Source organism: Sciurus carolinensis, chromosome 12, assembly GCF_902686445.1.
Source record: "Sciurus carolinensis chromosome 12, mSciCar1.2, whole genome shotgun sequence".
NCBI classification, from domain to species: domain Eukaryota; kingdom Metazoa; phylum Chordata; class Mammalia; order Rodentia; family Sciuridae; genus Sciurus; species Sciurus carolinensis.
The window spans coordinates 71,624,143-71,650,773 of NC_062224.1; the positions used below are offsets into that span (position 1 = coordinate 71,624,143).

The 26,631-nt window shown below is 31.8% G+C and overlaps 1 protein-coding gene across 1 annotated transcript in view; it reads right to left on the bottom strand.

Annotated features, from left to right (window-relative positions):
* Spata17 (spermatogenesis associated 17) overlaps positions 1 to 26,631 on the bottom strand; it is a 175,602-nt gene that overhangs the window by 60,860 nt on the left and 88,111 nt on the right. Inside the window, exon 6 of the mRNA XM_047519967.1 lies at positions 19,594 to 19,717. Within this exon, the coding sequence (XP_047375923.1) occupies positions 19,594 to 19,717 (124 nt within the window). The remainder of the gene's footprint in view (positions 1 to 19,593; positions 19,718 to 26,631) is intronic.

Consider the following 26,631-nt stretch of genomic DNA (forward strand, 5'->3'; position numbering starts at 1 on the left):
CTCATGTTGTATAAAAGAAATTTACATCAAATTTTAAGACAAATATAAAAAGATAGTAAAATTATACCTTACCAACACTAATAAAAAAAAAGTTGGGGTCTCTATATTGATTTTAGATAGAGATTACGTCCGAACAAGAAAAGTTACTAAAGATGGGCATTACATAATGATAAGGACTCAATTTTCCAAGAAGACAAAAGGATCCTCAATTGTATGCAACAAAGAATCAAAATATTTGAGGCAAAACCTACTAGAGCTGGGTGTGATGACGCTTGCCTGTAATCCCAGTGGCTTGGGAGGCTGAGGCAGGCGGATCTTGAGTTTAAAATCAGTCTCAGCAAAAGTGAGGCATAAGCAACTCAGTGAGACCCTGTCTCTAAATAAAATACAAAATAGGGTTGGGGATGTGGCTCAGTGGTTGAGTGACCCTGAGTTCAATCTCTGGTACCCCCAAACAAACAAAAAACCTAATATAATTACAAGGAGAAATAGATGAATTCCCTGTTACAGTTGAAGATTTCAACAGTCCTCTATCAGGAATGGACAGACCCAGAAGAAAGAAAATCAGTAGGACATAAACTTAACATCATTAGTCACCTAGATGTAATTGACATCTGTACCACTCCATCCAACAACAGAATGCACATTCTTTTCAAGGTCACAGAGAATGCTTACCTACATAGATCATAAAACACACTTTACATTTGGAATAGAAATCACATCAAGTATGCTCTCAGAGCACAATGAAATTAAATGAGAAATCAATGTCAGAAAGATACCTAGAATTCCCCAAGAACTTGAAGATTAAGCAACAGATGTCTATGCAACAACACATGGATCAAAGAAGAAATTTTAAGAGAAATTTAAAAATATTTTGGAATAAATGAAAATACAGTGTATAGAAATTTGTGGGATGCAGTGAAAGCAGTGCTTGCAGGAAAACTTATAAAATTGCAGGTATGCATTAGAAAAGAAGAAAGTTCCAAAGTCAATAGTTTAATAATAATCTAATATTCCATATTATGAAAGTAGAAAAAAAGGAAGAAATTATTTCTAAGTTAGGCAGAATAAAAGAGATAATTTAGTAAGTTTAGAGCACAAAACAATAAAATTAAAAACAGAATATTAAAAGAAAATCAATTTTCTTGATAATCCAGGCTAAGAAAACAAGGGAAAAGACATAAATTACTAATACTAGAAATTAAATGGAAGACAGAATTATCACTATAGATGCTATGGATATTAAATGGACAATAGAGAAATACTATGAAAAACTCTATGCCCACAAATTTGATGACCTAGATGAAATGGACCAAATTCTTAAAAGACACAATCTGCTAAATTTCACACAAGAAGAAACAATTTAAATAGGCCAGTATCTATTAAAGAAATTGAATCAATACATAGTAGCCTTCTAAATCAGAAAGTATCATACTCAATGTGAATCACTGATGAATTGATTCTACACACATTTAAGAAAGAAATTATACCAATTTTCTATAATGTCCTCTAAAAGATAAAAGCAGAGGAAATACTTCCTAACTTATGCCCTAAAACAAAAACCAGACAATGACATTACAAGAAAAGAAAGTCAAAGATCAGTATCTCTTATAAAATACAAATGCAAAAATATTCAACAAAATATCAGCAAATAAAATTTAACAATGTTAAAAAAACTATACATCACAACTAAATGGGATTTATTCCACATATGCAAGGCTGGTTCAACATTCAAAAACCAGACTCAGAAAAATCACATGATCATGTCAATAGGTAAAAAAAAAGCATTTGGCAATATTCCATTCATGATAAAAACTCTCAGCAAACTGGAAATCGATGGATATTTCCCTAGTTTGATAAAGAACACCTCCAAAAACCTGTAGTTAACATCATAACTTAATGTTGAGAAACTATGATTTTTCCAACCCCCATTTAAAACAAGCAAGGATATCCTTTCTCACCACTTCCTTTGAACACTCTACTGAAAGTTAAATTGCTGCAATGTAAATAAATAATAAAATGAGCTACTTCTCCAAGAAGACATGCAAATGGCAAGAATGAGTATAAGATATAGGAAATACCATATATCATTAAGGAATTATAAATTGAAATAATGAGATACATGCTAAAGCAGGATATTTATATTCCTACTTTAAGGTGGTCAAAGTACAAAACACTGATGACATCAAATACTGGTGAGGAAGTAGAGCAACAGGAACTCTCATTCATTTCTGATGAGAATGCAAAATGCTATAGCTACTATAGAATATAGCTTACAGTTTTCTACAAAGCAAAATAATACTCTTAGCATAAAAATCAGGAGTTGTGCTCAAGAGAGTTGAAAACTCATATTCACTGAACCTGCACAAAAATGTTTATAATAGTTGTTTCCATAATTTCCCAACCCTGGAAGCAAACAAAATGTGCATTTAGTTCTTTTGGTAATGAATGGATAAATAAACTGTGATATCCAAAACAAAGGAATATTATTTAGTACTGAAAAGAAATGATCCATCACAACATGAGAAAACATGGAGAAACCATAAATTCCACTTCACTAAGTGAAGGAAGTCAATTTTATATAGCTGTGTGGATTCCAACTACATGATACGTCAGAAAACACAAAACTTTAGAGTCAGTAAAAGGATCAGTAGTTTCCAGAGGTGAGAAGATGGGGAGGGATAAATAAAAACAGCACAGACAATTTATAAGTTAATGAAACTACTCCAAATGATACTATAATGACAGATACAGGGCATTATATACTTGTCAAAACCCAGAAGAGACATAACACCAGGACTGACCGCTATTATAAACTGCAGACTTTTGGTCCTAATGATGTGTCAATACAGGTATATTGATTGGAACAAATGTACAGGGGCAGCAGTGAGAGGGGAGGTGGTATAGCTGAAGTCTCTGTACCTTACTATTAATTTTGCTATAAACCTATAAAAATGCTCTAAAAATGAAACCTATTAAAAAATAAAAGTGAATGGCACTAGCAGTCTCTCAATGTCTTAAGCCAAAAGCTGTGAATCATCCTCAATGATTATTGATTTTTCCCAGCCCTTATATCCAACTCACCAGCAGGTTCTATTAACTCTACCCCTAAAGTACATCTTGAATCCATAGGGTCCTATTCATAACCATGAGTATCGATATTGTTCAAACAACTATAATATCTTCATCAAAGTGCTGCAGATTTATGTTTGGTCTCTATCTGCTCATCTATGGGAAAGCTAAAAGTAGTATTTATTTTTAATGGTTTTAATTCTTTTCTAAAGACCTGTCATTGGATTTTCAAGGTACCTTAAAAAAATAGCACAACACATTTTTTTCTTTTCCAATATAATTTATGATTCTCTTTTCCCAGCCCCATCACTTACTACACGACTACCATATTGGCTTTTCATTATTTTAAGTGCCAGTGATATCCATGACTCAAATTCACCAAGGAATTTTTTTTTTCTATGTCCTTTTTTGGCCAAATCATACTCATCCTTAAGAATTCACTATAAACACTACTCCTTTAGAAAGACTTTTCATGATTCACATATATCCTAAATTAGACTGTCTCATTATATTCTTTATCTCATGGTACCTTGCTCATTTTCTTCATTGCATTTATAACTTTCAATCATGCATATATATGAATACCTTCTTTTTAATATATATGTCTCCAAGCAGAATTTATGTTTCATTGGGACAAGAACAGTATACATTTTCTTGACCTTTATGTAAGTTAAGTGGGTGGTCCTTAATTCTGGCTGCACATTAGAGTCATTTGGAGAACTTGAAAAATACTGATATCCTAGCTTCTCCCAAGAGTAGCTCAATGAGAATCTCTGAAGCACATCTATGGGCAATTGTTTAATTTTGAGTTTTAAAGCTAATCTGCAGGCATAGTTAAGAAACCTGACTTATTGCCCACCTCAGGACCTGGCTCATAATGGCTAATCTGTGATGATCTGATTAAGTGATATATGACAAGTTATTTGTAGAGGATTGAAGATTTCTTATTTAGAGGTAGGGAAAAACAACAGTGGAAATTAAAAGAGGAGATGGACAGGGAACATTCCATAGGAAAAGAATCAAAAGACATTAATTCCTGATTAAATAAAATGAATATAAAAGAAAGTGGAGTCATAAAAATAGTTGGGTTTAGAATTTGGGCACAAAAGATAAAAAGAGAAGTATTTATGTAGGAGCATAAATATCTGCATTAGAGTTGTTAGAATTGAGCTTGCTGCAGAATATTCAGGTTGAGAGGTCCAGTTAACAGGTGTAAAAATAGATCTAGAATTTAGGAAAGGGGTTGTAGCTAGCAAATGAGCATTTTCTGAATAAAAACAGGTGAAGGCATGAAAATGAGTAGGATCACTGAAGAAGCCAGTACAGACTAGGAGCCAGGGAAAGGTGTTTCAGGGTGTGTGCATTTAAGAAGAAAGTGGGAGAAGAGAAGCCCATGAAGGGCACTCAAAAGAGCAAACAATGAGAGGAGAAGCAGGACACAAGGGAGAAGGCAGTTTCAGGGAGGAGGTCAGCAGTGTCAGATGCTACCCAGAAGTGGAAGAGCATGAGCAGGGAAAATGCACCATTGGAATGGTAATTAGGTAGCAGGTGACCTCTGCAAAAGCAGATTCTGTTCTTGTAGCAGAAATCATATTGTAATTCATTGAATGTGAAACAAGAAAAAGAAAGTAGAAACTAGATTTCCCTTTAACCATACTGCAGTTTTTAAAACTTTGTGAGAAAAATTCCATTTAAAGGATTTTCAAGGAAAACTGTATAAATATATTTTACTGATCCCTGCAGGAACTGAAGTTGTTAGTTGCTTAAGATTTCTCCCTAGGCTTCTCTCTTCTTTCTCCTTGATCCTACTAATACAGACCTTGGACTCCTTATTAATCTCTTGATACCTCATCAATAAATTTGGGATAAAAATAATCTACCTTATAAGGTGATATATGAGAATTAAAAGAAATACATAAACTTACAAGAATACTTTGCTTACAATAAGCATTCAATAATTATTACCTATTATTCCTATTATTATTCTGCAAGTCTACAATATCATGCTGCTGATGACAGTTGGAATAAATCAAATAAATTGGTGACACTACACATTTGTAGACCTCAAACCTCACTGGGTCCACAGTGGCACTAAACAATCTTCCCTCTTTGATTGTTCTCAGGATTTTTTTTTTTTTAGAAGATCAAATATAATACTGAGGTCCTTAAACATTAATTACTTCAACTTCTTACCTTCCCTACAAAAGAATCCATATATGATTCTACACTAATCTTATTCCTTCCTGAGATGGAGGTTGAGGTCTTCTCCCTATTTAAGCCTACAACTTTATTCTCTTCATCACATCCTCTCTCACCTTTTCTGGGTCCATGGTTACTAAGCTGTTTCATCTCTTTTGTATTTTCAAGATTTCTCCTCCAAGTAACTTTTATGAATACATACATGCTTCTAGTCTTCTAAATACACTCCTCTACCTGTGCTTCCCATCTACCCTGTAAATCTAATTAATGGGGAGTACATATTTCCTATTTCTCATGTTTCCACTGGTTGGCTCCTCTTTGTTCTCTACTGTGTCAAGGAAGAGAAGTAAGTTTTCAGTTTGGTGCATCAAGAAAGGAGCTATTTCAGCCTAGTTTAGACACTTCTTCCCACCTCTTGAAAGCCAGCTTGCCTATGGGAAGCAAATACTTTTGCTTCTACTTCCTTTCAGATTCGTAGGGATAGACTGGTTTTCTTGCTTTGCCACGACTAGGAGGTAGATTGAACTATGGGATTTAGTAGAAGGAATCTCATTATAAAGTGCCAATCCATTCATAATTAATTATTGTCTTTTCTATCTTTTCACTGGTTCTGGATTCAGTCAGGGGAAAAAAGCCTTGCACCTTTCCTTTCCTTCTTAGTCAAGTTTCTACCTTATTTCATACCAGTTCTTTGGCAGATATCCTGACTCACTGCTGCCATTAAATATGTTGATGTCTCAGATAGTGCTCATTATAGCCATAAATATAGCTTTAGTTTTACTGTTTGAGATATAACGAGTCCAGTTTTCTCAATGACATGTTTATTAATTAAAATAAACTTACTAGTTAGTTCAAGAGTGAGATATTAATGACATTTGTATTCTCAGAAATATCTATCTCAAATAAACTGATTACAAAACAATGTGTAATTGAATAATGAAATGGATTTATATTATTTCAGATTTTCAGTCTCAATGACAGAAATAATAAATACACAGGTGATACCTACATATTTATTCTTCTCTTCATGGCTCTTTTTCTGACAAGACAAATATATTGCCTAAAAACTGTTCCTAAGAACCCAGGAAACCTTGCTTGCCTTCTGTAAGAAGATTTTATATCTGAGCCTTCTCTCTTCCCACCCCCATTTCCTGAAGTTTGGAAATCTGATAAGCTAATTCCTACAAGATATGAAAGACTGATAATTCTGAATATGCTGTCTAGTAGATGCTTTCAAGTAAACAGACCATTGAAGACATGATTTTACCCATTGTTAAGAAAATATCCTTGAGGTTGGTCCCTTTTCAACCCCCTTCAAACATTACCATCCAGGAAAGCCAATTTTGAGTCTGAATTTCAGCTTTACCCATTACAGTTGTATGATCTGGAGCATACAGTCTTTAAAAATGTTAGCTTCCCCTTTGTCTTTTCTTTCTATATAAGATTTTCAAACACACACATAAAATATATTTGAGGAAAAAAAGACATCAGTAAGATAGCTTTCAAAATTATTTAATGTATTTTTTAATTTAAAGAAGAAATAGTGAATGATTGGGATTAAATAAAAGTTGCCTTGCTTGTTTTGAATCTAGAGGTATTACAAGTCAATTAGACATGTACATTAACTACTCATTTATTAACTAAGTGGTATTTCTTGTGAACCTACTTTGGTATTAGAAAGCAGGATGATTGCCCTCCTTTATGAATTCACCTACATTGAAGGGAGGTAGATATAACCATAATAACAGTGCCAAATGTTATATTAAGACATAAAGCAGGGACAAGAGGAATAAATCTGAGTTGGGAGGTCAGGGTAAAGTCAACAACAATTTTAATATTTATATAACATTTGATAGGAATATCGATTTTTGCATGCATATATAAATAAAAGTACAAGTTAAATGAATTGAATCATTTCAATAATGAGAATTTAAGGTTTATGTAGATGATACCATGATCATCTTATGTATACAAAATATAGATATAAAATTATGATGAGTACAATAAAATCTTATTATTGTAATGATTCAGTTTGTTTAGTGGTATATTACAACTAAATATGCTTGCATGTGGGTGCATGTTTTAATTTAAAAGTGAATGGAAAATAAAGATGAATAAAATTGATGAAAAACCCTTTGAAATTCAATTCAACAAAGGGACTGGTAAGCTAATTAGGAGTGATTTCCATTATATAAACACCCTGAAAATGTAATTTTTCTTTAAGCTAAAAAAATTATATTCTTTCAGTGAAAGTTTCTTTTTAGCATAATAGTTTTTGAGAGAGTTAGCTTATTTATGTTAAATCTACAAGATAGTCAAATTATTTTCCTTTTATATTTTCCCCGCAACTTCTTTTCATTTCTCATCTTTTAATTTACTGTTTCTCATGATATTGTGTGAATAACAGAACTCATTGTTGAGTGAAAGACTTCCAACTGTCAAAAGACAAAAGAGAAACAGCAATTAACAGGACTATTAACTATGCCGAAAACCTGCCAATTTATACCAAAGTACTTAAAATCATGTCACACCAAAATGAAATTTTGTACTTTGAAAATAGACAACTGTAACTCTTCTATGGTTATATTTCTTTTATTAATATAATAAACATGCAAAAAAATGAGGAAATTTTTTGTGTCTTTTAAAATATTTACCTACTTTACATTGTACAAAATCCAAAGTTCATAGATGAATTCTTGTGTTGGACTATACCTTAATTTAATCTCAGAAATTAAGAAATGCTCATGTGCCTAAAAAGATGACATTAACAGTGAGTGACATTAGTCTATGTTTGAATATCTTGACCATTAACTAGATTAACAATTCAATTTAAGAAAGTGTCTGGGAGTATAATCTCACTCTATGTCCCTGGTCTAATATCAAGTATATGATGTGTTTGATTATAGGGCACATGGGGTGGTAAAGATAAGGATTAAAAGGAAGGACAGGGTGAAAATAAGATAGAATAAAGCAAAGCTTGAAATTTCAAAATGTTGCCACCAGATGTTCAGTTGAAAAATTTCTAAAGTTTTCCAATCCAGAAGAGTGAACTTAAATATTGGGGACACAGGGAGAGCAGTGTTTATCCATATAAGTTACTCTTCTGATCTCACAGAAGAGCTAGAGTAAATTATAATCTGACAAATTTCACCACTTTTTTAGTCATCAGTTTCATACGATTTAACTCATAACTGGTCTCAAGTCAAATATTTCTGATGTGTTCAAAAAATTGAAAAATTGTCAAAGATAAGAATAAATCTTTAAGTCAACAATACTATTAAGCCAGACCCAATTATTTCATCAGATTTAGTTAGATCATTGATCTAATTTCCTTGTACTTCTACATTTTAGATTTTATTATACATTTAATTAAGTGATAACAAAAGGACCTATTAAAAGCTAAAAATTATTTAGAACTTAATATTTTCAAATCAATGAAGAAAATGATAGGATTGATGATAATTAACTTATTGAGAATATTAATCTTATACAAAACCAATAGCAATAAGTAAGTATTAGTTAACTTTTGATTATATTATGTAAAATATTTGAACATAATGCACGGTAAGTGGAGGAACATTTTGCCAGTAGGAAATGGGAACTACATTTATTATACATTTGTCCTTTTTCTGACTTATGAATTTTCTACTAAAACTGTTTTTGAAATTTTATGTTTGTATTTTTGTGTGTACATACATGTAAATATACACATATGCTTTGTCTTTTAAATACCTAATAATATCTATCTCTAACCCATAACCTAATATATTTTTTAAAATCACCCAATTTGCTGATGGAAATAGACCAGGAGTTTCATGTCCAAAAAATTTGTTCAAATTTCAAGTTCAAAAGATAGGACTAAAGAAAATTAGGTGCTTCAATAGTAAACATAAGACTAGATTAATGTTTACTTAAATGTCTGAATGTCAGATGTGAAATCTGATGTGCAAAAGTTAAAAGTTATTTGAACAAATGTAGCAAGAGCACCAGGATTTCCACACTACATAAGTGGGTTCCACCCAGAGGCAAAGTAACAGTGAAAGTAAGGAAGTTTAAGCTTCAGATCCCTCACTCTCATAGGTCTCTTCCAAAGTATAGGGTGAGACACAGAAATGTGCTCATAAGGTCATATATCTTTTTTAATTTGCAGAACTAGGATATCAGTTAACGCTCTTTATATGCTATTACTTATCCTTTATCATAGTTTTCCTTCTGCTGGATGACACAAGAGTGCCCTGGGCTTGCTGGAGATCAAGGTAGGAAGAAATATAATGGCCATACATTTAATTGAGTTTGGTTAAGCACACTTATGTAGGTATTCTATCACTTCCAAATACACTTAAAATAGCTGACAATAATATAGAAATAACATCTAGGAATATTCTTCCCACTGTGTACACTAGCTAGATACAAGGAATAAAGCTGCAGAGCAAATGCAATATGAACATCCTAAAGTGCCTAGTCCTGGAAAGACATGGGTAGTGGAGAAGTGGGGTTTGCGATGTACACAGCCTGAAACTAGTCTGTGAAAAATTATTCCAATATTCAAATGTGTAAATTATAAATGGGGAATTTGATTCTCATCATTTCCTGGAAATAGAAGATTTCTCTGTCAAAAAACATACTTAACATGTGACTTTCTAATTTAGATAAATGTGGTAGGAGAATAAATTTTTCTCTTCTCAATTCAGAAAGTGTAACAAAATTGTTGAAAAAGAAGCAAAGAGCATCAAGTGAAGATATAAAAAACATATTAAGCTGTGTTAGGCAGTTAATGAAAGTACTATATTATATTTTGAGATTTCAAGTTGTTGGGTATTGTCAGACATTTAAAATTCTAAATGTTTAAAATGATTTATTTTATCATTATAAAATATGCTCATTTTCTTGCATTTGAAACTTTATATCCATTCTTCTTTAAGTGGATTCCCAAGTTACACAAACTTCAGGTCCAAGACACATGAATCTTTCTCTACTCACATGTAACAGAGGGGTTTATGTATGTTTTGCACATGATTCTTCCTCAACTCACATGTAAAGGAGAAGTTTATAGTGTGTTTAGCTTAAGAACCTATTTTAAAATAACTTTTAAAATATTGCACATTGGATGGAAAATATGCATAAGGAAAGTAGCTAAGGCACTTTTCTACTTTTCTATGTGACCATCTTTCAATTAATTTTGATTTTATTTTTGCCTCTATTAACCTTTCTACCTCTATTTCTTAGATGAGTGGCAGTTTAAAGATGACAAAAGGAGATGAGCAAAAAAGAAACTCATTTGGGGACACAACAGGATTTTTTTTTAACCACTTCAGTCTGTCTCCTCAAAGAGAACTGACAATGGACAATAATTCTATCCCTTTCATATATTACAAGATAATAAAAACTATAATGTTAAAGAGGGAGGAAATAAAATGTAAAAGTTAATAGCTAATTCATTCTCCATGCTAGTTCAGTCCTTGGCCTTTCTGAAGAGAGATTGCCAATAGTAACAAATTATGTGATGGTTTTGTGATGAGGACTGCTCACTTGGGACTAAGAACAAATGACCAAACTCGAAGACCTTCCTCTTAAACTATGGATCCAAAAAATATAAGTCAGATCTTAATTTACTACATAATCTTTTGGGAAGAATTAATCTCCCAAGTATCCAGAGGAAAAAAGAATGCCAAACAACAACTTTTTCATCACCAGAAAGATAATCGCTGCCTTATGGAATACTATGAATGTAGATATAATACTTTGAGTTATGCACATGAAGATAATTAAATTATGTTCTGACTTTCTTTATACTTTTGTATACAGGCCCTAGTTTTTCCCTATCATTGTACATGAAATCACTTAGAATCAATGTTTCTTATAAGTACTAAACCATTTCAAAGATAGGGAAAATGGGAGTTAAATGACTTGAGGATAAATCAAGATATACTGCATATTCCCTCAAGAGGAAACCAGCCTAGACATCAATCTACGATAAAGTTCCTTCTAAGTATTTAGGTGAACCTGATGATGACCACAGGGGCAGACTATTAATAAGATTTTCACTGTCAAGTTGTTTTGTGGATGCCCCAGCATCATGGTTAATTTAAATTCACTTTTTAAACTAACCATGAGAAAGTTGCTTCATCTTCTAGAAGTGTTTTTTGTTTTTTTTAACAAGTTACAATAAGTGGCTAGGAGAGGAAAAAGAGGGGTGGGAGAGGTGTGGGGAAGGAAAAATAACAGAATGAGACAAACATCATTACCCTATGTACATGTATGATTACACAAATGATATGACTCCACTTCATGTACAACCAGAGAAACAAGTTGCACCCCATTTGTTTACAATGATTCAAAATAAATAAATTATTTTAAAAAATAAGTGGCTAGGAAGATCATCCTAACAATACTATGTGTTCTAGCTTATTCCAGAGTAAGGCCTTCTGTTGATGAGAGTTCATATTGTAAAACTTTTTTCTATAAAAACATTTGTATAAACCCCTGGAAAGTTAGCAAAAGCAAATATAAGATCCTTCATGTAAAACTTAATAAAGCTATCTCCCAAACCATACAAAAACCTGTGTTACTGCCAGATTTCTTTAACTCCTACAAAAGTGTGCCAAAACTAAGTGACAGATCATGTAAGAATTAAGAACTGATAGTTGAGAATGCTCTGAGATGCAGGAAACAAAAATAAGAGGCATTTATAGTTATGTAGATAATAGTTGATACTAAATAGTAGTGAATTTTAGCAAAATGACAAAATAGACAAATTTCCTATTTGCCTTCCTAGTTTTCTTTTTAGTGCCATAAATATCTACTTTCTTCCCCAGATATCCCATGGATTCATTATGTCCTTTAGCTTTCTAAGATCCCCTCCCCACCAAACTTATGTCCATTTGAGTCTTCACACACTAAGTATTGCTCCAGGTCCCTGTGTATATTTTTCTGCCTTCCTTTTATCATAAGCTATTCATAATCTATCAGTTTTCACCAAGCTATACTAATAAGGACAGCTTAATTGATAGTATATTTCCTTTCTAAAACTGTTTTAATTAAACAGGAAGTAAGAATGCATCTTTAATGGTAAAGTAATGATAAAATTCAAACTATCAGTGGAAAGCAAGTTACATGTTGCCATTTTTGTGAGGGGTAGACAAAAAAATGAATCTGCCTCTACTCACACATAAAGGAGAGGTTTATTGCGTGTTCTGACAGGAGGGGGGGTCTTCTGAATTTCCAGAGTATAACAAGCCACAAGAAGTTACCTATTACATACATCCATTAAAAAAATTCTTATGATGAGTTTTTCTTTCTTTCTTTCTTTTTAATTAGAGTTTCATAGTTATATATAGTAATTGGATTCATTCCGAGAAACTCACACATGCATGGAAATCGATGTCAGATTATGATCCCCACCCGACCCCCGCCCTTTTGTTTGGTACCAGGGATAGAGATCAGGGGCACTCAACCATTGAACCACATCTCCAGTCCTATTTTGTATTTTATTAGAGACGGACTCTCACTGGGCTGCTTAGCACCTCGCTTTTGCTGAGGCTGGCTTTGAACTCCCGATTCTCCTGCCTCAGCACCACCCACCCCACCCGTCCCACACCAGCCGCTGGGATTACAGACACCACTGCGCCAGCTTCCCCTTTTTCATGAAGAATTTTTCTAAGATATAAAGTCACACTTTTTAGGACACTCATATTGAAGAGAAAAGGAAGATAAGACTGAACAAGCAAAGTAAAGTCAGATTATAGGGAATGTTGAATGTTTATGGTGGGAAATGTGGACTTTTTTCTGAAGGACAATAGGGACTCTTTAGAGGTTTATAAACTGCAAGGGGAAAGGAAATAAAAATGCTATTTTAGAAAAGTTTATCTGCTAGAGGTAAATGTACTGGGTTAAAAAGTTAAAGATTTAAGAAAAATAAAATCATTTTAGAGTCTAATACTGTTGTTCAGAATTAGGGAAATAGATACGAGGAGCTGATTTGAAACACATCTGGAATGATGAAAGAAGTTGATGAAAAATGAAAAAATAAAATATTTCAAAAACTTGGGTAATGAAATAGTTTAGAATCAATGTTGATGTTGTTTTAAATAAAGACTGGTTTGAAAAATAAAAGGGAAAGAACACATAGAAAAAGAGCCTAAAAACTGAGTAAAGAAACATGAATGCTCCAAATCAGGTTGTATCAGACCATGAAGATCTTAAATGCAATATTAGTCACATTAGAGATTACGGTACTATTAACAGGGATAGGAAGACAGGGATACACAGCCTTTTGCATTTGTAAAGTGGAAATATACTGAAGAGAAAAAAGATTAAACAAAGAAACTAAAAGAAACAAATTAACATCTTTAAAATTCAAGAAGTGGTTTCAACATAAAAATAAAGTGGTCTAAAAATGTGTTCCAGAGAGTCATTAACAAGAACATTTTAACATCACTCTTGAACTTCATACCATAGCTGTGGTGTATCATTGCCTAAAGACAAGATCTTATGAGAAGTCTTTCCAAATAACCTCAGACACAAAAACACAGGATATTTAGAGACACTCACACACACATGCAAATGCAAACACTGGCAGGTGTATATGAAAAAGCTGTGACTTTTCTGTGACTTCATCTCAAAATAAAAGTGAACAATCACACATATGATACTAGGAAGATAGAAATGAAAGTAATAAGTGATTTGAAAGAATTAAATATTTCTTCATTTAAATAGGTTTTTATTTGTAAAATTTTTCTTGTAAACATGTTTTCCATATTAACAGGCTACCAATTTATTATGAATTTATCAAGTTTCATTTTTTAATTAAGACACTCCTTTTTTATGCAATGGTGACTTAATATGATTTTGGGGGAAAAGTAGCTGAAAGCATTTTGTTTCTCTTGAAAAGTAAAATATTTCAAAATAAAGCTTTATTAATATAACCACAGTAAATGGTCTTTTTTAAAAGTCAAATTGATAATAGTTATTTCTATATTTCACATATGAAAATTTAAGCATGATGTTTTCATGCTAAAGAGAAAACACCAAAAAATTATTGTATAAATGACATGAAAGTTGTTTTCAGAATATATGTATAAAATTTTTAATTGAATTAAAATTTTTCCATTTTAGTTTTGCTTCAAATGTGTAGAAACTGTCAGATGCTAAAACTAAAACAAAATACATATGGTTATACTTTTATTTTATATTTTGCATTTCATTCTTTTTTATCATATTAACATGAAAAAATAGAGTAACATTTTCACTGATCAGATAATTATTACTGTGAATAATCCTATAAGATAATCTTTATTTCAAAACATTAGTGTTTATAATTTAGATTCTGAATTTTACATTTGTCTCTGTAACTTTGCTGATGAATCCTCAAAAATTCTGGCAACATTTTTGAGGCAGTTATCATTCAATAAATCCAACAATAGGCCTTTGCATGTATCTACCAGTAGGTGGAGCAGACAACATAATTTATTACCCAAGAACAAGGGCAAAGAAATGAAAGTCAGTTGATTTGGAATAAAACAAATCTGCAAATGAGATTTTCTTCAAAGGAAATATGTCCTATATATGTTAGATTTAGCTTGACTGGTTACTGAATCAAAATAAATAACTTTATTAAATAATCAATCTTTGCAGAAAAATAAATTAAATTTACAAATGGAGGCAATGCTTGCATTTTAGTTTATTCAAATCAACTAAAATTAGCTTTCCTTTCAAAAAACTTTTGCAGGGACAAAGATTTTTTTGATGTGTTCATTTAATAAGGACTCTAAACACAATCCTGTTTTACAGGTGATGGGGTGCATAACAAATAGTATTTTCTGGGAAATATAATTGACTAATCCTATTATGGCTGTAGCAACAAATTAACCTTATTACTACTAGTAAATGGTGATTGATTATTTATGCAAATAAGTTACCATGTTCAGCTTTCTGATTGAAATAAACATATACAAAAGGTGCTTTAATATGACTTGAACTTTTTAATTAATAAAACCCTGAGGGGTATATTAATTCACTCATTGCAATATTAGTTATTTACTCCTGTAATTCCTATTATCGCAAACATATTTGCTTGAATAAAGATGAGATCATTAATACCAGTAAAAATTAATAATAGCTTTTGGAACTATTTAAAGATGTACATTGGATTTATATCAAAATAGGCCAAAAGCTGACTTTAAAACTTTGCTATCACGTATGAGTATATCAATATATCAGTAGAATCATTTTTAAATTATTAATGCAATAAATAACACAAGGTTTCATTTATTATCTATATCTGTATCTATATGTTATCTATATCACAAACACAATTTTGGCTTACAAAATTCCTCAGTTTTTAAAAAATATTATTTGCCTGAATTAATGTTTTATTTATACTCATCTAAGGTAAACTATATCAGAACTATGAAAATTTAATGTAAAAATTAGTATTCCACAATGTTAATACCATTCCAAAAATTATTGAAACTTCCAAGAAAAACAGTGTTTCTCTCTGCTAAAATTGCTGGATTTATTCCATTTAAGCAGGTCAACAAAACTTTTCCTACCCTGACAGAAAAACTTCTTATAAAAATTATTCATACTTGAACATTATTTGATACATTTTCGAATATCTGTACAAATTAAAAGTCAAACACAAGGTTTTTAAATACCATTTGCTTTTATTTTGTACTTAAGTGTACATAATATAATTTGAAATCAAAACTCATGAAACAAGAAATGAAGTCAATCTAAACAAGTAAGAAATATTTTCAAATCCATAGTTAAATTCCTATTTAATTGACAAGTTATTCTGAGAAAAATGAATAACAAAAATTACATATAAGTGCGGTATTTCTTTCATTCTCGAGTCTTCCTTATTTTAGTCAAAGTATTTAAAGTTTTTGATTAAAACAGAACAAAATAGTCAGTTGCATCAGCAAAATCATTAATATAAATGGTGGTTAATTTCAGTGAGACTGCTTATATAAGCTGAAATGGAAAATTAGCAATTTCCTTCTATTTAAAAAAGTTGTTTGACATTACAGTGAAATTAGGCTGAAAACTCCCTGTGTCTAACAATAGTATGTATAAATGTATATATACTAAAGACCTAGCACAGTGTCAACACATGGTAGCTATTCAAAAATACGTTCTTTGGAGTAATTAGCTAATTAAGTTGAAATTCATATCTACTGTATTAAAGGTTAGTGTTGCATACATTTGTTTAGATGGAGATATTATATGATTTTGAATTGAACAAGTTTTAAAATTCAACCTCTTTTCTAACATGATGAAAAATACTGATTTGAAAGCTAAGGAAAGCAAATCTGGTGAGATATAAGGAATAAAACATTTGACTTTGCCAGTAACATTCGATCAATACAACTAATCCCCTGAAAAATGAACAGATGAGAATACTGCTATTTTATTTTATCACCAAAAAATAAAATCCAAAAAGTAAAAATCAAGGTATTCTCCATATTTGTATAAATATATCAAAATAGACTCTACTGTCAGGTATAAGTAAAAAGAACAAAAAATACATAATAAAAAATTACCTTGCTTCCTCTCATATCAGGTCAAAGTGGAAAGCTATTACACTGAATGTGCCTTTCCTTCTTATTTAACTAAATAAAGTCTATCGAGTTTTCTAAAATTAAATAAATAAATAAAAAAATATCAAAGCCTTGGGAACAAAAGCATCTCCTTAGGTTCAACTGGTTGTCTTTCCATCACTCTAGCTCCTGTTTTCAAACATTAATCTCACCATTGTGAAATATACCAGCCTGCCAGAGTTAAACTAAAATCTCTGATATTTTTACAATATTACTCTCCTAGGGAGGTGATTTGAGGACATAATTTCCCCAATAATGTCCTGTTAAAATGAGACTGGGGAAGGTACCAATACAAAGATGCTAGTATTAAGATCTCTAACTAATTTTCATTAATAACTAAAAGGAAGAAAAGTAAGGAAATAAAAAATAATGAATGCTTCCAATTGGTACAACAAATAGAAGAAAATGAAAGAATTGAACCTTAGCTTATCCTTGACAGGCTAAATTCCAGTAATATGATTGTGATCATTTACTGAATGCCCTCCAAGAGCCTGGCACTCTTCTAAATATATTACATTTAATCCTTATTATATTCTTTCAAGGTGGGTTTCATTATCCCACATGTGTAGAGCAAAAACAGAGGCTCAGAAAACTCAAGGTAATCTAATATCTCGCTTGAGGTGGGAAAGCTGGGAGGCCGATTCAGCTGTCTGGTTTTAATGTCCCTGGTCTTTCCATTGTACAGTACTGCCTCAAAAGAATCATTTTATTAGATGACAGTGAAACCTGGAAACAAGGGATCACTGAACTACAGTTTCCATACACTGATATTACCTGTTCTCTGCATACCGTGTAAGCAAGGACAAAAACTGAATGTAGCATAGACAACTTGTGTTTGTCAATGCACACATGCCTAAAACACAACAACAATGTTATTTGAAAATTCATTAAGGTCCATGAGTCAAGTTTCTTGGTAATATTTGTAAAAATATTTGTGAAACCAGACACTCAATTTTAAAACTGAAATCAAACTTATTAAGGAAATAATGCATGTAAATTCTCTATTATGGCACATGGTAAGCACCCCATAGATATTTGCTATTATTTTTATTAGTAAAACAATTTAATCCTTATGGACTTTCTAAATTTCTTTCAGTTTATTTATTTATTTATTTATTTATTTATTTAGTGGTGCTGGGGATCAAACCCAAAGCCTCATGCATGCTAGGCAAGCATTCTACCACTGAACTATACCTTCAGCCCCTTATGGATTTTTGAAATCATTCAACTATACACTCAATATTTCAAAAACCTTGCATTATACAGAATGAATAAATATTTCAATTAAATCTGATTTCACCATTTTTTATTTCTCTATCACTTTCTTCACTATCCATCATCAGAATAAACAATTAGAATTCAGATTAAGAAATATTCAAAGTATGCAAGAGCTTGGGGTTTCCAAAATTAGCAACCATATCCTAGGGAATACATTATTATCAGATTTAAAGAATCAATAGTATTAATAACTTTAATTTAATCAAAATTGAAATTATTAATAGTTGATAGTAATAGCTAATAGTAAAAACATTTTGTTAAAATGAATTTATGATTTAGATTTCTATATAAAAAGTAGAGCCTCCCAATCACACAACTAAAATTTTTACATTGTTAGAGATTTTATAATAAAAAATGAAAATATTCACCTTTTAATTTTAAAATTATCTTTAACTTTTTGCCCAATTTGAGTCAAAATACCTTGGTTTGAGTTCAAGATTCTATTACTACAAGCTTCATGTCTGTAAATCAGTCACATAATAACTCTGAGGTCATTATCTTAGCTGTTAAATGAAGATAACTCAGCTACACAAATCTAAGTAAATACAGGCATCATTATTAGCATCTAGACTACCACGTAGGGCTGGAGATACTGGAGAAACAGGTTACAAATGCACAGAGCCAGCATTTACTTTTTTGCATTTGGATACTTCTAATGATGGCATTCAGTCCTGGTCTCACCTTCCACCGCTGGGACTTGACTTGCCCACCCCTGAAGATATCTGAATATATGACTCTGGCTAGAAGTAAGACACTGGGGTCAAAGGCTTATAAGAAAAAATAAAAATTCAGAAACTGCTAGTTTCCTGATTAGAACTCAGGTTAACAAAACATACAGAATATTCTATGTGTAATGTATTCTTTCTTAGCAACCATGACAAAATTTGAGGTACTGACACTTTAGCCAGTATAGGAGAATACATTTCTTGGTATTTCAGATCCCACATTTAAATTTCTATATGAAGATGTAATTGCTGAAACAATTTTGTTAAAAGCATCACCTGAAAACTTCCATCAAAATTTAGAAAGGGGGGGGGAATAGTTTCAATCTCAACATTTGTTCAATTAGAAGAGAAAACATAAAAGCCACCTCTGCTTAATAACTTGTTAGTTCTTGATCAATTCACAACACAACAATAAGCCGCTTGGAATGAGTTTTGAACGTGAGGTTATGCCCTTCGTGTTGTGTTATCACTGTGGCAGATCACACTGCTGACTTGGACTTTTCTGCCAGCTTCGCTGCAGTGCCTGCCTCTATGAAGCGGCTGTCACAGACGAGTCATGGTGCCTGCGCACACCTACACAGAAGCACAAAATTGAACTCGAAGTAGTGTCTTTGTGATATCTTTTCAACAAGTCATGTCCCATTCAGCCTGCTAGTTTATCTCTGTCAGGCTAGGGGCCCAAGTGGCTTACGGGAGCTGTCAGGGACAGGTAGACCAACCTGCTTTGTGCTGAGGAGGTAATGCATCTTTCTGGCTTGGTAATCTCTTTGCTTCTCTTCCTTTTCGAGGTTAGCCTTCTTCTCTTCTCTTTCTTTCATCTCTGCAAACTCCTCCAGTGCCTCCCTGCATCAAAAGTGTCTGCAGTTATTTATGATACTATCTGTTAATATTTTAATTCTTTCACAGATGATAATCAAGTTTTTTTGAGGGGCAACCATTATCCACATCCATCAAAATCACCAGTGTATCTGACCTGCATATTCTGTGCCTGCAATCTTTAGAAAGCACTAAAGAGATTTTTCAGTAATTAAGTCTTAAAATTCAAATTCCTATACGTTATAATTAATTAAATAGCCAAGGAAATACTGAAATATCCCAAGAAAGAATCTGAGCTACTGATGTACTTTAAATTTTGGTTTTGTACTTAGAAATCTCTAATTATTCATTTTATACATTAACTAGGGAGTCAATTTAAAAAGTGTGACAGGTTTTCTTTATATGTTTAATTTGCTGTAAGTTTACTTCAGTTAACAGTTCAAATAATACAAGATTACATCTATTGTGCATGTAAAAGACTGACATTTTATTTAATTATATTGATAATTAGAATAAAAGATTAGTAAGTTTAAATCTTTCTAAACTATGAAAAATTCAAATAAAATGTTGAGAATTGTCATCATTTATGTGTAGCTAAGAAATTTAAACAAAAAATAAGCTTTTAAATTTGCTATATGAAAAAATCTGCTAAAAGGATGATATCATCAAGTATGGAAAAATAAATATCCTGTTCTCATAGGACACTTAACTATTCATGTCAAAATAATATTTATAAATTGTACCTTATTCTTTTTGAGAAAATAAGATATATATAACTGAGTTTCTGGTTCTAACAGTAATATTTTAAGTAAATCATCTGAGTATATTCCTAATATATCAGGGAAAAGTATAAAGAAACTCTCCAAAAATAAAAGGATTCTCCTTCAATTTCTAGGAATATTTTGTTGCAATTTTCTGTTAAAGGATACTAATACAATACTTCATACAAGGTTACTTATGAAACACTCTGACGTTTAAAAATCACCATGCTATGCTATTGCAGCAGAGCAATTTTTTTCAACATAAGATTAAATTGCAAAATAAATGAATTACTTGGAGTGGCATGGCCCCCATTTTGCCACCCTTCTCTTGAAAATTGCTTATTAATATGAAAAAAGGAGTCAGAAAATAACCTGTTTTACTTTATGCATAGTATTTTGGGGGCTTCTGCACCCACAGAGCTGGACTAGCTGTACATTTAGATTGTGTTGGCAAGCTGGTACAATGACCTTTCTGACCTGCATCTCAAGGCTATTATTAATCGCTAAGTAACCTGGTAAAGCCAAACAAATTTGTTTCCATTGAAAGGATCTCTATCTGTGTCTGAGAATTTGTTCTGTACCAAACAAACCTCATTAACTGTGTCCATTTTTGACAAAGAACCAGGAGTTAGAGGGATTGGTGACCTTTCTTTGTCCTTAAGGTACAAATTTCAAGGCAGTTACATATGAATAAATGAGAATTTTTAACCAGGAAAAATAACAATCATATGTTACGCTAAAAAGTGAATACATTATTAATTTCACTCTTTACTTTTGATATTATGTAAAAATAAATATTTTTCTATAATTCCTCTTAGAAGCCTTTAAGATAATTTAGAGTAACAAATAAACTGCCACCATAAAGATACTATTACTCCAAAGATAATTTTCTTAGCAATCATAAAAATAGAAAGTACATCTAGAAAGAAGCTTCTTTTCAACAAATAAATTAATAAACATGAAGATATGCTACATACAAAATAAAATTTAAAATACATAGATGGTTGAAGTACAAATAAGTTACATAGAACTTATATATAAAATCAAAAGTGTAGGTTATTTGAAGTAGTGAAAACAATCTATCTTCAGAATAGGGAAATGTGAAATACAAAGTGTGTGTTTAGGGTAGGGGTGCATGACTGGGAGAACTAAAACTGAGCAATATGAAAAATAAATCAATTTTCAGTATATAACAAAAACCCCAGGAAACCCAGAAGAACTGGGATGCCTTAAAAATAAATCCAAGAATCCAGAGCAGTAAAAAAAAAACTAATCTGGTGAATCTAAACATACAGAAGTAGCTAATTTAATGAATTCAAACAATTATTGGAAAAAATAAATTCCTAAATTTCTAATTAGTTTGTGGTAATACCTGAGAGTATGTGAATATATTGAACAATATAATTACATTAAGACCAAATATTCTTTGTTAAATGACAAAATAGACATAGCAAAAGAAATTACTTATCCTTAAAACACATTTTTGTTGGGATGAAGATAAAGCTCATTATATAGGATATAATAAAACATATGATCCTGTGAATCTGGAGATTTTTTTTAATGGAGTACTTAGTAGGTTGTTTTCAATATATTTTTTCATTACTTTTTTTTCACTTCCAGCCTTAAAATATCTGTGATACAAACACAAGCACACACACCATATGTATTTTGTGATATAAATGTATATATAATAGCTGTACTATTTGATAATATGGAAACATATAAGAGACAAAATGACCTACCCCATAACAAATCAGTTAATGGCAGATATGAAATTAGAATCCTTAGATTTGAGAATTTTCTAACTGTAAATCACACTTTAACCATCACCCTGATATAAGAAATCTTATGCAGTAGATATTTTTATTGAATTAGCCATGCATATTTTCGTTTATCATATGATTTTATTTTTTACTATATTATAAAACCCAGAAAAGTCCCAAAACTTTCTGCATCATTTTCATATCTATAAAGCAATTCATGTTATAAATTTATGTTATTTTTGGTACTGGGAATTGAAACCAGGGCCTTATACATGCTAAGCTAACACATTCTATCACTGAGCTACAGTGGCACAACTCTTGCGAATTAGTTTTAAAATAAAGATAGCAAATATTATAACTTTTGTAAAAACCTTCACATATTTGAATATATTTTTGATGATATTCATAGTGATGAAATATTTGCATATTCTAATAATGATAGCAACAATAAAAATAACAGCCACTGGGAGGCAATATAGTGGAGTGGTTAACAACAGCATAAACTGTGAAGTGACTCCTGATTATAAAAGCTCTGGTGTGCTACTTACTAACTGTTAAACCTCTGACTTCAGTAACCTCACCTGCAAAATGCAAATATGTTGGTATTAATATCTTCCTCATCAAGCTATTGTGAGGATCAAATCAGCAAATAAATGTAAATTACTCAGAGTAGTGACTGTCACCTGGTAAGATGCTATATAAATGTTAGCTATTGCTTGAACATTTACTATGAGCTAGGTACTAGGCTACTTGCTGTATCTACCATAAATCTTATGTCTTCTCTAACTTCCTTGATGGTCTCCTCCTTTCTTCCTCCTTATGAGTGTGCACTTTGTGAATGAAATTCTACAGAGCTTAGTACGGGATCTGGTTTCCTAAAAGACTGGGGGCAGGAGACAAACCTTGACCAGTGGGGAAAGGGGAGATAGAAGAAGATCCACACAAATAAATTTCCCTTTATTTTGTCCACCACATACTACTGTGAGGAGTGGTTTCACCTTGCAATCCTGGAGAAAACATGTGTGGCTAAAGATAACAAGCATATCTATTAGGCCATGTCGCCTCACTATAGGATCTATGTGAAGCAGTGGTCAGGGTGGCAGCTCACCACATCACATGGCTTGCTACAGGACCACAGCACCCAATCCTCCGGTTTCCCAAATGCCAGTTTTGTTACTCTCTTCCCAGAGCCTGCTCCTGATGACTAGCGATTGAAAGAGTATACACAGGCCCAAAACATTTGTCTCAAATTAAGACCACTCTTAAGGGTCATCCAAATCTCAGAGCTTCCCAATATTGACTGGGACCATTGATGAAGTTCAACATCCTCTACTCCTTATTATCCCTTCTCTCAAGAAGTGACATTCCCCAAAATGCTCCTCAATAAACCTCATGCACCAAAGTACTATCTCAGAGTCTGTTTCCATTTATGACACTTCATAACCTCTTTTTCCTCTCCTTGTTGCTTTGGTCTTAAACCACCCAAAATAGGATAAGCACTTTAATCTTTGATTTATGTTTTGCTTGAAAGACGTTCTTGACTAACATATATACATCACCTCATTTACTATTTTCATAGTCTTATTGGGCAGATACTATCAATCTCATTTATAAATTAGGAAATGAGATTCACAGAGATTAAATCTCTGCCCAAACCCTCCCAATCAGAACATAGCAGAGTTAGAATTTTATCCAGGTCTGACTTAAAAATACATGCCTTTTAGCCATAATATTATATTTTTACATTATATTTTGCTTATTCCAGTGTTTTATTTACTTATGACTAGGACTTTTTTCTGAGAATATCATATTCCTATATGATTTTTCCAAAGTATACAAAAGGGAGCACTATGGTGTTTTGGAATAAATTAAATTAATTACTACAACTCTTTCATCATCAAATCATAATATTATAACTTAATAGCTATTTTTTGAGCAAGTAAAGAATGTTAATTTATATATACTAACTTATAAAAGATTAAAACTGAAAAGATGCTCAAATGCCATTTGGCATAATGCAAATAATGTACAATAAAAACCTACAAGACCTTTAAGGACCAGCCCCTACCCATCTCTCTATCGTTTCATGCTACTCTCTCCCGGGATTCCTACACTTCCATCTCAGTCATTTCCTAGCACACAATTTATTTCTATATCAGGGCTTTTCCTTATATTGCATTTTCTGTCTTGATCTTCCTTTCAGAAATCTGAATTCTCATCCCACAATTCTCTCTTATAAACCATAATTTTGTTTTTCCTTTACAGAATTTAATAAAATTTATAACAACACATTATAGATATATTTATTGTATTCTCCAGTAGAATGCAAACACTATAAAGACTATGTCTACATTGTCCATGTCTATTTGAATAAGAAGATAGAATTTATACAGTTAGTCCTGGACAGTGGGACCATTGTGTTGGGTATAAGTTGTTTTAAAGAATTTATTGTCTTCATATAAGTATTTAAGTTTATGTACATAAATGACTGATCATAGAAACTACAGAGAACTGATTGCAAAGAAAAGGGCAATCCTCAACCAAAAGGAAAAGCTAACATTATTTCCTATCATGCAACAATTCATGTTTTCTTGTCTTGTATATTCTCTTTCTCTTGTCATAATGACTTTTTAAATATTTGAGTAAAAGGAAAAATAACATATTTCCATAAACTATTTTTAAGGAAAAAGAACATTCTACTCAAAATTATTTCCACAAATCATTTTTGAGATAAAAATATCCAAATTCATAATTATAAATATGTATTATATTTTAATAGGTCATACTTACACACAGACACACACTTTCTGTACTCCCCTCTACTAAATGCTACAATCCTGCTGTTGACTAAATGTTGTGTCATCCAAAATTCATATATTGAAGCCTCAGTTCACAAATGATGGGATCTGGAGTCAGGCCTTTAGGAGGTAATTAAGTCATGCCCATGGAACCTTCACAGAAAGACATTCGTGCCATCACAAGAACAGACACAAGAGTAGCTTTCTCTTTCTCTGCCCTCTGAAGGTATAATGAGAAGTCATCTGCAAAGAAGCAAGACTACCTTTATCAGACATAGATCTGCTGACTCCTTGATCTTGGACTTCCCACTCTATAAAAATGCAAGAAATTTCTATTGTTTAAGTCATCCATTCTCTGGCATTCTGTTTTTGCAGTCAGAACTAAGAATTCCTGAAAGTCCCTCACAAAGCACTTGGTCTAATATCTGGTATTAGATATTGTGGGTATTAGCATTTGTATAAAAATTATTGCTAACATACTTTTTAACTATTTCTCAATTAACTAGTGTACTTTACCACTTTCGATGACTTAATTATAAAGAGAAGATGCCTTATTGAGAGAAACCTCTAGTGGAAAATGGAATAAAACCAGAATTTTGGCTCTTCGCCTAGGAGAGTGGTTCTCAAACTGCAGCATTACCTGGAAACCACTAGAAATTCATATTCTTTGACAACACCAGAACAACTAAATCGGAAATTTTGGGAGTAGAACTCTGAGGCAATCTCCTACTGCTAAAGTTTAAGAAGCACTAATCTACAACAATGAAAACTATCCATTGTTGAAGGATTAAGATGATTCCATTCTTTTCACTAGTGCAACATTATGAAGAAATGCAATCATGTTTCAGTTAATAATCCTACTACAGGCTTCACTATATTATTAATTGAAGCATTATGAAGTATTACAAGAAGACAGAATATGTATAGCACAATAATTTCATAGAAATCATAACTTGACAGAATTAAAGAATTACATGGATGATGCTTTAAAAGCAAAAATGCCCAAAATTTTAGAGGAAACTATTTGCAATACATAGATTTCTCAAATGAAAGCAAAAATGCCATCATCTGCAATTCTAAGGAAATTGATTTGAACTACTCTATGGTGTCCTTACTCCATTTTGATAGCCAGTAAAGTCAGTATGTGCATTGTTATAAGATCTTCAAAGTAAAAATAGTCAAATTGCATGAGTTTTTGCTGTGTTGTATTATGACTTAAAAGTATTTCAGTTAATTTATTGAATTTATTTATATTTTATCTCTAACAAATGTGCAAAAAACAACCATATTACTTTAAACAAATAACTCAAAAATAAAAGAGAAAGATAAATCTAAAATACAATTTATTTTAAAGATAAATCTAAAATACAATTAATGGGGCTGGCATTGTAACTCAGTGGTAGAGTACTTGCTTGGCATATGAGAAGCACTGGGTTTGATTCTCAGCACCACATGTAAATAATAAAATAAAGGTCCATCAACAACTAAGAAATATTTTTAAATAAATTCAATTAAATTTAATTGAATAAATTAAAATAAAATTCAAGTTAAAATACTAACTATACCAAAGCTAATTATATGCTTTGATTGGGTGTTTGACATCCAAATATATTTGGAGA